At 36.0% G+C, this 12,732-nt stretch overlaps 1 protein-coding gene across 1 annotated transcript in view; it reads left to right on the forward strand.

Annotated features, from left to right (window-relative positions):
- LOC127849189 (uncharacterized) overlaps positions 1-11,445 on the forward strand; it is a 55,621-nt gene extending 44,176 nt beyond the window's left edge. Inside the window, exons 18-22 of the mRNA XM_052381912.1 lie at positions 111-461; positions 2,414-2,478; positions 2,995-3,125; positions 4,970-5,052; positions 7,090-11,445. Of these exons, the coding sequence (XP_052237872.1) occupies positions 111-461; positions 2,414-2,478; positions 2,995-3,125; positions 4,970-5,052; positions 7,090-7,251 (792 nt within the window). The 3' untranslated portion in view covers positions 7,252-11,445. The remainder of the gene's footprint in view (positions 1-110; positions 462-2,413; positions 2,479-2,994; positions 3,126-4,969; positions 5,053-7,089) is intronic.
- Positions 11,446-12,732: the final 1,287 nt, after the last annotated feature.

The following is a 12,732-nucleotide window of genomic DNA, read 5'->3' on the forward strand; positions in this document are numbered from 1 at the left end:
GGTCACACAAAGTGGTCAGAGTTTACAAAGTAATGGATGAACACAATTTGCATTAGAAGGAAAGCTGTTTGTTAAATTAAGTGGCTTTTAATCACACTTATGTTCTTCAGGAAATGGAATATGCCCAGGCAGAGAACCCTCTACCAGATACAACCCAGTCAGAAGGGGAAAACACCGTCTCATCATCAGTTACTACCAATCAGGAGCCAGATCTGACACTAAAGGATAATCAGCCAATGGAAATAAATTCAGACAATAGTTTTCCAAACCAGTCCACCTCAAGTAATGAAAATCCAAGTGAAATCAGTCCAGAAAGTAAAGGCGAAGTTACAAATCGTGATAACCATTCTAATGAGCCAAATGAAGAAAACGAAATTCCAGGAAGTGAGAATAAGGATTCCCAAGAAATGGGAAGTGAAGACAAGCAAACGAAACCTAAATGCCCATTGAAGCCATTAAAGGTATAGTAATTTTAAAACATAAAATAAAAGTTATTACCATTAACATGCCCTTGTTAACGAAGTTTGTGTAGGATATACTGGAATCACCTCGTCCGTCAGTTGTTTGGAGGGTGGGTGCAGATGTTTTTATCAATATGAAACTTTGTAGATTTAAACTTCTGCAAAAATTTTAAACTTACATCAATGAACTTGTGAACTTTGTGCAATGTCAACTTGTCTCTCAGTTTCTTGCTAGGCAACATAAAACTCTAGATTTATTGTTTATACTTAGTAGAAGTGAAAGGTGTTATTTTTGTGAATAATTAGGCTATTTTCGAAATAAGGCAAATTTAGATACTCAAAATAATTGTACATGTGTACTTTGTGTTGCAAATATGTTCCCAAGTGTTCAACCTGAAACTATGTCATGCTATTTTTGCAGAGTTATGGTCCCTTGAACGTAGGCAAATTTTGGATGCTTTGGATACTTACATGATGGGACATGTTTTTATTGTGGTGAAAACAGTTTTCTGTATGAAACTAAACTTATAAAAGTGCAAGACCTTATTTGTGTATATGTTACACTGTTTGTAGCTGAGATATGAGGCCTTGAATATAGTCGATTGATTTAATAAATCAATGTGAAGCTTTTTGTCTTAGTGTGTGATCAATGTAATTTGTAAAGCAACAAACAACAAACATTGGCAATTAATTTTACTTGCACTCAAGTTTTGCACTTGCTTGAAATGCACTAGTGTGGGGGTATCTTTCATCTTTAATGTCTGTTCTAGTTTCTTAACCCTTTCAGTGCGGGAACCGAATTTTAAAGGCCTTTGCAAACAGTTTGGATCCAGATGAGACGCCACAGAACGTGGCGTCTCATCAGGATCCAAACTGTTTGCTATTCTGATAGTATTCTTTAAAAAAAATAGAAGAAAATGCTAATTTTAGAAATTCTGCAGACGACATTTTAGCAGACGACAAATTTCCCAGCATGCAAAGGGTAATACTCTGCATATCAAGTAAAACCATGAATTTTAGATAAAATGACAAATATATAACATCAATGACTGCAATTATGGGTGTTGTATGTGTGTGATTTTATTTTGTGTTCTTTAGGATTTAAATTGCTCTAGCTGTCAACCTATAATGTCTGTTGTTCTACAAAAATCATTTTGATATGAATATGAAATGTTTGCATCTTTTGTTATTCTGTGTATTAATGGAAAGTAGATATTTCAAGCTGTCTAAAAAATCTTATTTAAACATGAGTTTAATTTGATTGAAGGTTGAATTATACTTGGGACTTGATCTGTGAAAACAGGGCTTAATGCTTGTGTTTTAGAGTCATCCCAGATGTGCTCCATACAGGCTAATCAGGGTTGACTCTTTCCGCTAATCAGGGTTGACTCTTTCCGCTAATCAGGGTTGACTCTTTCCGCTAATCAGGGTTGACTCTTTCCGCTAATCAGGGTTGACTCTTTCCGCTAATCAGGGTTGACTCTTTCCGCGAATCAGGGTTGACTCTTTCCGCTAATCAGGGTTGACTCTTTCCGCTAATCAGGGTTGACTCTTTCCGCTAATCAGGGTTGACTCTTTCCGCTAATCAGGGTTGACTCTTTCCGCTAATCAGGGTTCACTCTTTCCGCTAATCAGGGTTGACTCTTTCCGCTAATCAGGGTTGACTCTTTCCGCTAATCAGGGTTGACTCTTTCCGCTAATCAGGGTTGACTCTTTCCGCTAATCAGGGTTCACTCTTTCCGCTAATCAGGGTTGACTCTTTCCGCTTTTGTTGTATTTTTCGTTTTTAGGAGGTCTCTTCTTAGATAAAATCTGGTTCATGTGGAAAGTGTTGCCCCTAATAAGCCTGTGCGGAATGCAGAGGCTGACCTGTGATTTACTGTATGCACATGCATTAAGCCCAGTATTCCCCAGAAGGAGACTCATGTACATTGCATGTGCTGTTTTTGCAGAATATACGAGGACACCCATTACAGGAAGATGGAAATGCTGAAGAAGCTTTGAGCGGCATTAAACAGTACGTTGATTGTATTAAACATGTACATGTATTTGCATGTGACTTCGAAACTAAGTTTTCTCATTTCTCAAGAAGTAAATTGAAGTTTTGAACATAAGTAAATTATTGTACAGGTAAGTTATTTTATACTAAACTAAGTAAACTCAGACCGCCATGTACTTTGTCAGGCCATGTATTTTGATAACTCAGTGACTGGACCTAACTACTTTGCCCTAACTACTTTGTAGTATTTCAGGCCATATATTTTATTAAACTCTGTGACTGGCCCTAACTACTTTGTAGTATGTCAGGCCGTGTATTTTATTAAACTCTGTGACTGGCCCTAACTACTTTGTACTATGTCAGGCCGTGTATTTTAATAAACTCGGCGACTGGCCCAAACTACTTTGTACTATTTCAGGCTGTGTATTTTTATGTTTAACTCAGTGACTGACCCTAACTACTTTGTACTATTTCAGGCCATGTATTTATATATTTGACTCGATGACTTGCCCAAACTGCTTTGTACTATTTAAGGCCGTGCATCCTCATATTTGACTCCCTGGCTGGCCCTACACGCTCCAGGATTGTTCAGGTCCTCAAAGAGTACCTCATGATTGAATGGCAGGTGAAGAAGGGAGGAGATCTCAACAAAGCCATCATTAAAGGTAAAGGTCGTAAAATCTGAGTCGCTCTTGGAAAATGGGGCTTAATGCATGTTTGTTGAGTGTGGTCCCAGATTTACCAGTGCAGTCTACACAGGCTTATCAAGGATGTCTGCCGTAATGGCATTTTTTGTTTTAAGGGTGTTTTAGGCTGAACGTGTTATCACTGATTATTCTGTGCAGACTGTTCAGGCTACCCTTGGACCACACTTAATTCACATGCGTTTAGCCCAGATTTCCAATAAATGCGCCTCTTTTTATGCCCCCGGATCGAATGATCAGGGGTGTATTGTTTTTGGCCTGTCTGTCTGTCTGTCTGTCTGTCTGTCTGTCTGTCTGTCTGTCTGTCTGTCTGTCTCTCATTCTGTCCCAAAACTTTAATCTTACAGTAAAGTTTTGCAATAACTTTTGAAATATTTAACATAGCAACTTGATATTTGGCATGCATGTGTATTTCATGGAGCTGCACATTTTGAGTGGTGAAAGGTCAAGGTCATCCTTCAAGGTCAAAAATTTAAAACTTTAATATAGTAAAGTTTTGCAATAACTTTTGAAATATTGAACATAGCAACTTGATATTTGGCATGCATGTGTATATCATGGAGCTTCTTCTTCTTCATTATTTTTTATCGAGTGCACGGGGATTGCATCGCCCCCAGAAAGACGTGTTAGTTGGTTACCGGGGATAGTGCAAGATACAGGAGACACCCCGTTCCAGAGGTGACCCTGGGTCTTTTAGTGCCCGGTGTATAGCACTTAGTACACTGCACCTCGGTTTAACGTCTCATGCGAAAGACGAGTTAGTAGGTTAGGTGCAGCGGGGGATCGAACCAGCGATCTCTGGATTGTGAAGCCAGTGTGTTACCACTAGACCACGGATCCGCTACTCTCATGGAGCTGCACATTTTGAGTGGTGAAAGGTCAAGGTCATCCTTCAAGGTCAAAGGTCAACAAACAAAAAGCGGCGCATTAGGGGGCATTGTGTTTCTGACAAACACATCTCTTGTTTTAAACTTGATTGTGTCAAAAGCAATTGGTTTATTGAAACATTTTGGTTGTGATGGTGTAGTGGATAAGGTTTATGCCTACTAATCAGAAGGTCTCTGAGGTTTATCCCTGCTTAAAATCACACATTTCCCTAAAGGTACTGTACCAAGTACAAGTTTTACCTATGTAGTGGATCTTATTTTCTTTTAACACAATCTCGCTGAAATGAAATAAAAAGACAATTTTGGCTTGTATTTTCTAAAAGGATTCTGTTATTGGGGACTCTTGTGAAAGAAACACTCCCTGGTCACAAAGGTTACATTATTTTCCTCAACGATTGCAGCCCTGCTGGTATTATTTGACTTCAAAAAAGAAGCTTTTTCTTGATTGATACTGAAGATACTGAAGAAAAAGGGGACACATATAGGATTGTGCATTGTACAGGTCCTCATTTGACTGAATTCGACACATGATTGTATCAATTAAGTTCTAATAAGAATCATGTCTTTTTCCATATGCGCAGAGCATCGCTCCAGACTAGCCTCTTCTCTATCACGCAGTCTGGTCAGGACTCATTAGCGGACGCAGTCTTGTCAGGACTCATTAGCGGACGCAGTCTGGTCAGGACTCATTAGCGGACAAAGTAGCTCCTGGACGCATTAGCGGACAAAGTAGCTCCTGGACTCATTAGCGGACAAAGTAGCTCCTGGCCAGACTGTGCAACTTAGTTTGGGGAATATGGCATAAGACCCATTCTTGCATGACATGGGTCTAATTTCGTTTCAATTATGTACCCTTCCATAATTGTTTAAAATTGATAAACTCACCTGCTTGCTAATTCCAGTATGATCTGATTGCAGGTTGTTTACCAAAAGTGCCCCAACAGAACAATTTCAGTGACTGTGGTGTGTTCATGCTGCAGTATGTGGAAAGCTTCTTTGAGGTAGGCATGTTAGCTGTATCTTACCCTTTTCCTGCTTAGAAGAAAAATGAAAATGGCTATATGCAACCAGAATAAAAAAGAACAGCCTGTAATTAATTTGCAGAATCTTGTAAGAAAGTCTTAAATTTAATAGGACTCGAATGGTCTACAAGCTCGTCAAACTGCTTATCTTTTCGGGAAAGGGTTAATACTCGAGGTAAACAAAAAATACATGTAAGGAATTAAAATGCATTGCATGTAATAGACTCAAATGCGTTGGAAATAAAGATAGCCAAAACAATACACATTTTAATCAGCTATTTAAGCAACATAAGGAAAATTGCAACATAAATTTATAATTATAAAAATAATAGTAACTTATCACAAATAGAGTAGCTAAATGTGTATGTTACATTTATATCTTAACCTCTTTCTGAAAATAAAGATAGCCTGGTTTTGGGAACACTAGGCTTAAAGGGGCCTTTTCACGCTTTGGATAATTGACAAATTTGAAAAAAATTGTTTCAGATTCGCAAAGTTATGATATTTGTGAGGAAACAGTAATACTGAACATTTACCATGCTCTAAAATATCCATTATGTGCATCTTTTGACGATTTCAAAACCTGAAAATTAAAAAGCGTTGCAACGCGAAACGATTGAATAATTTGGAGAATTCTATACTACGAGAAGTGCATATATAAAGTAAAAAATACTGTTGACATGTTATGAGAGCAGATGGTCTAGTGGATAGAGCGATGGACTTTTGCTCCATGGCTCAGTGGTTCGAGCCCTGTCGGGGGTTACTTTCTTTAAAATTCTTCAATTCTATTCTTGTTTTTTTACTGGAGATTTTTTTACCCAATGTTGACAAATATCAATATAAAGCATTTAATGACAAACTTCAATACATGCCAAAATCTGTGAAAAGGCCCCTTTAATGCTAGCTAATCAGGCACGACACTACGCTTTTATGGTATTTTTTGTTTGCAGGAAGTCCCTTCTTAACAAAAATCCATTTTAGACTGAAAGTGTTGTCCCTGAAAAACTTGTGCAGTGCGCGCTCTTCCTCTTTTATGGAATAGTTTTATATGCCTCCGGATCGAATGATCGAGGGTATATTGTTTTTGGCCTGTCTGTGATTGTATGTGCCTGTCTGTCATTCTGTCCCAAAACTTTAACTGTGGTCATAACTTTTGCAATATATTGAAGATAGCAACTTGATATTTGGCATGCATGTGTATGTCATGGAGCTGCACATTTGAGTGGTGAAAGGTCATCCTTCAAGGTGAAAGGTCAAATATATGGCTTCAAAGCGGCACAGTAGGGGGCATTGTGTTTCTGACAAACACATCTCTTGTTTTTTAGAGTCTCTCTTCTAAAGAAAAATCTATTTTAATGAACAGGCTAATCTGAGATGACACTTTACGCTCACAAATAATCACCTCAGGGTTTACATTTAACAAATAATAACCTCAGGGTTTACATTTTTCACAAATAATAACCTCAGGATTTACATTTCACAAATAATAACCTCAGGGTTTACATTTCACAAATAATAACCTCAGGGTTTACATTTAACAAATAATAACCTCAGGGTTTACATTTCACAAATAATAACCTCAGGATTTACATTTCACAAATAATAACCTCAGGGTTTACATTTCACAAATAATAACCTCAGGGTTTACATTTAACAAATAATAACCTCAGGGTTTACATTTCACAAATAATAACCTCAGGATTTACATTTCACAAATAATAACCTCAGGGTTTACATTTCACAAATAATAACCTCGGGGTTTACATTTAACAAATAATAACCTCAGGGTTTACATTTCACAAATAATTACCTCAGGATTTACATTTCACAAATAATAACCTCAGGGTTTACATTTCACAAATAATAACCTCGGGGTTTACATTTAACAAATAATAACCTTAGGGTTTACATTTCACAAATAATTACCTCAGGATTTACATTTCACAAATAATAACCTCAGGGTTTACATTTCACAAATAATAACCTTAGAGTTCTGACTGGCATGGTGTCTTGCAGGACCCTATCCAGGACTTTGCGACGCCCATGAAGGGGCTGCAGGACTGGTTCAGTGGGGCCAAAATGGAGGGAAAGAGGGAGGAGTTGAAGGACCTCATCATGGAACTCAAGGTGAAATACGAGGCTAAACCAGACGTGAAAGTGGAAGTGGAGAACTCCTAACGGGAAAGTGGAAGTGGAGAACTCCTAACGCTATGGGAATATACAAAATATTGATATTGGATGGTACATTAAAGTATGTACACTAAGTGTGCGGTGATGCAATTTAAAAGTTTTTGCTGAAGAACATGTGTGTGTGTGCAAATGCCACAAACTCTTTTGCGGGAGTAAAGCTGGTAAGTTATTTTTTGGTGAGCAATTATGGGTTACAGATGGACCTATGAGTTGATTTGTTTAGATGCTTAGGAATAAATAAACATTGTGGACAATTTATCTTCGTTATTGCAAGATTATTGAAATGTATTATTGGCTGTCAGAAGTGGAAATGAGGTTTCAAAACTTATTGGTGTAACAATTGTGAGTATTGAATATTTATTTTTTGAAAGGGATTTTGAATGATGAATAAGTGCTATAAATACAGTCACATATGCTGTCTTTCATGTTGTACTAGGTTAACAGAAAGAGTAGTGGAAAAATGACTTCATCAGATGGTGATATCATTCGTATAATGTTCATTATACTTGGATGAGAGCTTTACCCAGTATATAATGTTCAAACTTTGATAGGTCGGTATTGCCAAAATTGCATTTGACTGTTTTGATGAGTTATTTGTATGTGTTAAACTTTAGTTATGAAATATTAGTTATTTTTTCTCAATAAGTGGGAGACCTATATATTTGAGCTGGACTTTGTACATAAGAGCGGCGTTCTGTGAGAACAGGGCTTATGGCATGTGCATAAAGTATCTACACAGATTAGCCCTTTGCATGCTGGGAAATTTGTCGTCGGCTAAAATGTCGTCTGCTGAATTTGTAAAATAAGCATTTTTTTCTCTTTTTTTCAAAGAAAACTATCAGAATAGCAAACAGTTTGGATCCAGATGGCGTCTCATCTGGATCCAAATTGTTTGCAAAGGCCTTTAAAATTCGGTTCCCGCACTGAAAGGGTTAGTATGTGCATTCTGTCCAGGATAATCAGGGACGACACTTTACGCACATGCATTAAGCCCAGTTTTCCCAGAACCATGTTTAAAAGTGATGAATAGGGTGTGTTTGTTCATAGAACTGTTAATGAAATGATGGCCAATGACAACAAATGTTCTGTGAACATTTGTCCGCTAAGAGAATGATTCTTACAAATTATTTTACCCCAAGTATTTTGTTATTGTATTTTGTTGTTGAAATAAATTACAAATCTGTGCTAGATTTGTCCAATAATGTATACACATGCTTTGACCTCGGAGTGTTGATTTTTTGTGTTGCCATCATATTTGCTGTTTGACTTACAAACATGCTTACCCAGTTCAATATGCGTTGAACACTGTTTACAGAAAATGAATGTTAAGCAACAAAGTCCAGACTTCCGACTTCTTAAAAAGGCAATGTTTGTCAAATCATGTCACTTAAAGAAATGTTACATGGGTTAAAGTTTTCAGTATTACCTGTATATATATATATATGTTCTATTACTGTCAGTATTTGGTAAAACTCTGGTAAAAACTGTAAAGCCAATATTTTGAAAATCTGGGGCGAGTTGCTTAAAACTAAAACAGTATACATGTATACAAGTTCTCGTCATTAACCAATATTTCATTATATTGAAAAAAGGGCAATTAAAATTTAAAAGTTTGTTTTGCCTTATAATAAATAAATGATTTTGTATAAAGAAATTGCTTTTAGTATTTGCTTTAATAATTTAAATCTGATGTTTATATGTTGCAAGGGTTTATGAATTTCTAAAGGTTAGAGCAACGATGGAAATAGCGTTATATGGTCATCATGATATAAATAAGAATAAGAATATAAAAGGTAAATCCATTATCTAATATTAGAAATTGGCATTAATATGACTGGTGTTAATTATTAACTTTTTGTTTTGGTAAAACAATTGCAGCTTACGACTTGTAAGTCTGGAAGTATTAGATTTTCTTTGCTACAGTTTAAAGTTTTGGAGTTCTTGTAGATTGTTACTGCAATTCCTAACCTAAAAGGAACAATTTTTTTAAGAGCAGACAATAGCAATTAGCCTAGTCTCATAGTAATTTTTTGGCAAGTTGATAAAACACTTATTTTGAGTTTATTATTTGTTAAAGTTAAATTATTTACTAACTTTGCGCACTTTTGAACATGTTAAAAAAATATGCCAATGTTAATGGTAAACATGTTGAATTTGTGTTTTGGGGTAGTTTGATTTTTTATGTAGTTTAGTATGCTTTCGTTTGTTATATTTGATAATACCTCATTACATACTGATGAACATTACACTAGAAATTCACCACTGGTTAATAACAGCACTCTTTTAAAAAATAAATTAAAATTGTTTTTGTTTTAAAACTATTAATGTATCCATATACGATACTGTATATATGATGCATACAACATGTTCATCATTTGTTTGTACTATTTTCTTTTTTCAAGGAAAAATATGAGCCTAGTTCAGGGAAAACTGGGCTTAATGCATGTTTGTAAAAAGTCGTCCCAGATTAGCTTGTGCAGTCTGCTCAGGCCAATCAGGGACGACACTTTGCTTTTACGGAATTTTTCATTTAAAGGTAGTGTCTTCTGAAGAAATCCAGTTTATGTTGTCTCTGATTTGCCTGTGAAGACTTCTCTGTGATTAGCCTGTGAAGACTGCACAGGCTAATCTGGGACGACACTTTACGTACATGCATTTAGCCCAGTTTTCTCAGAAAGAGGCTCATATAACAACATTCAAAAGGGGGAAGGGGTATTCTCCATCGCTAGTGCTTTAAGATCTAGTTAACTATGATTTTCAATGAAAAGGAAGAGTTTTGATCTTCTATTGTATCTTATTTTGTATTTATTTGTCAGTCATGTTTAAATTGGATGTTTCATTGAAATGTCTAATCAGTTAAATGTCCTTGTGTCTTGAAGAAGAGACAGGAAAGCGTGAACTCTAAACTCATGATCACTATTTTTGTATGCTGTATGTATGATTGTATGCATGTTAGGGCTGTTAGCAAACAGACTTTGATGCAAGAATGTATTTGTTTTATTCATTTTTTTTTGTTATTTTAAAGGGACCTTTTCACAGATTTTTTTTTGTTTTGAAGTTTGTCATTAAATGCTTTATATTGATAAATATAAACATTGGATATAAAAAGCTTCAGTAAAAAGTCAGGAATAAAATTTTAAAAAAGAAAAAAAGGTAACCCTCAGCGGGACTCGAACCACTGACCCCTGGAGTCATGGAGTAAAAAGCTTGCGCCTTAGACCACTCGACCATCCTTCCGCATAGAAAACTACGTGTATTTTATACTTTATATTATGCAATCCTCGTAGTTTCCCAAAACATAACGACAACAACAGAACTCTCCAAATTATTAATTCGTTTCGCGTTGCAGCGCTTTATAATTTTCGGGTTTTTAAAATGTCAAAAGATGCATATAATGGCTATTTTATAGCATGGCAAATGTTCAGTATTATTGTTTCCTCACAAATATCATAACTAAAACGAAAATTTGCGAATCTGAAACAATTTTTTCAATTTTGTCAATTTACCCAAACGTGAAAAGGCCCCTTTAAAACAATATTGACACATCATAACTATACCCCTGCCTAATTAATGAAATACCTTAAGTGTATATACCATTTTGTGTGTACATATGATGCTAACACATTTGGCCTAAATCAAAAGAATTTCTTGTTTCTTAATTCTAACCTTTATTAAGTAATACATGTATTGCACAAAATGGACAATTCTATTTCTTTATTATAGTATGATAGTATGTGCACGGTTTGCAAAAAGGTGTTTCCAAACTGTCATTAAAATAGTGCTCAGTGTTATGGCTTCAAGTTGTTAGAAAACTTAATCTGTATATAATTATATGAGCTGTGCTATGTCAAAAGGGGTTTTAATGCATGTGCCTAAAGTGTCGTTTTCCGCTTTTATGATATTATCTGTTTAAAGAATGTCTCTTCTTAGCAAAAATCCAGTTTACGCCCAAAGTTTCATCCCTGATAAGCCTGTGCGGACTGCACAGGCTAATCTGGGACGACAATTAACACATATGCATTGCATTTAACCCCCTCTTCACAGAGCACGGCTCATATAAAAATTGTAAGTTGGATTTGAAATTGTACATTGCATTTCATATGAATGTCCAGTTACGTTATTGTACAAATGTACAGTGATTATTGGTGAATATTGATGATAATATTAAAATGTTTAAAGGTTGGATGGTGTTTTTAACTATTTAAACAATTCAGCCTAGCTCTGGGAAAACTGCGTTGAATGCATGTTCATAGAGGCGTCCAAAACTAGCCTGTGCAGTTTGCACAGGCTGATCAGGGAAAACACTTTCCGCCTAAACAGGATTTTCACTAAAAAGAGACTTCATTTAAACAACAACAAAAAATTAAAAGGTAAAGTGTCATCCCTGATTAACCTGTGCTGACTGCACATATGAAGTTATGTTGGACAAGACTCTATCCACAAGGAAAAAGCTTGTTTTCACAGACAGTGACTCAATTACTTTTTTCCCGTCAACAAGTGTGTTCAAGTTATGGCTGTTTAAAAAGATATATGTCTGTTCTCATAACACTGAAATGGTGTTTGAAATGACGCACGTCAGTAGCTCTGCTTGCATTTAAAATAGTTTGCAAAATAATCATTTGCTTACAAAAGAGGCGAGTTTGTATTATGTTAATAGCATATGAACTAGCACCGTAAAAAGCTTTAATTAGCCTGGATCTTCATTTTTTATTTAATCAAATACTGCAGAGGGGGTAATCACGTGATAGTCAAGATGGCGACGTCAATACCGAGACAGTTTATTTTCGCCGTTTTATACCCTTTATTACTTCTGTTTATTTTTTAAATGACGCTCACTTTCCAGCCACATCAGTAAAAAGGTGATTAGCTTTTATATCGCATTTAAATTCGTTTTATATCTCGACTTCACTCCCCGCACATTTTCTGAGTGGAGCACTAATTAGGTCATCCCGCTAAGAAATTTTGCACCGAGTAAAGTCGAGATATAGAGCGAATATTTATATGAAATAAAAGCCAGTAACTGTCTTCCTAATATGGCTGGAAAGTGAGCGGAATAAAAAAATAACAATACAAGTAATAAAGGGTATAAAACGACAAAAAATACATGCCTCGGCATGGACGTCGCCATCTTGTTTGTCACGTGATTACCCCCTCTAGAACACTTAAAAAACAAGAATATCAGTAAAACTGATGGATGCTCCCCGAAGATGCACTTTGTCAATGTATTTGTTATTAAACACCTACAAAATCTATTATTAGCCTCGGTGACCTTGACCCAGTGACCTCAAACCTCATTTAAAAAAAGGTAGAGGTCCATGCAAGGTACCTACATGCCAAATATGAAAGCGATTGGTAACATATTGAAGGCGCTATGAGAAACAGTAGCAAAAGTGTGACGGAAGGAAGTCTATTATTAGCCTCGATGACCTTGACCCCAGTGACCTCAAACCTCATCAAAAGGTAGAAGTC

This window comes from Dreissena polymorpha, chromosome 1, assembly GCF_020536995.1.
Source record: "Dreissena polymorpha isolate Duluth1 chromosome 1, UMN_Dpol_1.0, whole genome shotgun sequence".
Lineage (NCBI taxonomy): Eukaryota > Metazoa > Mollusca > Bivalvia > Myida > Dreissenidae > Dreissena > Dreissena polymorpha.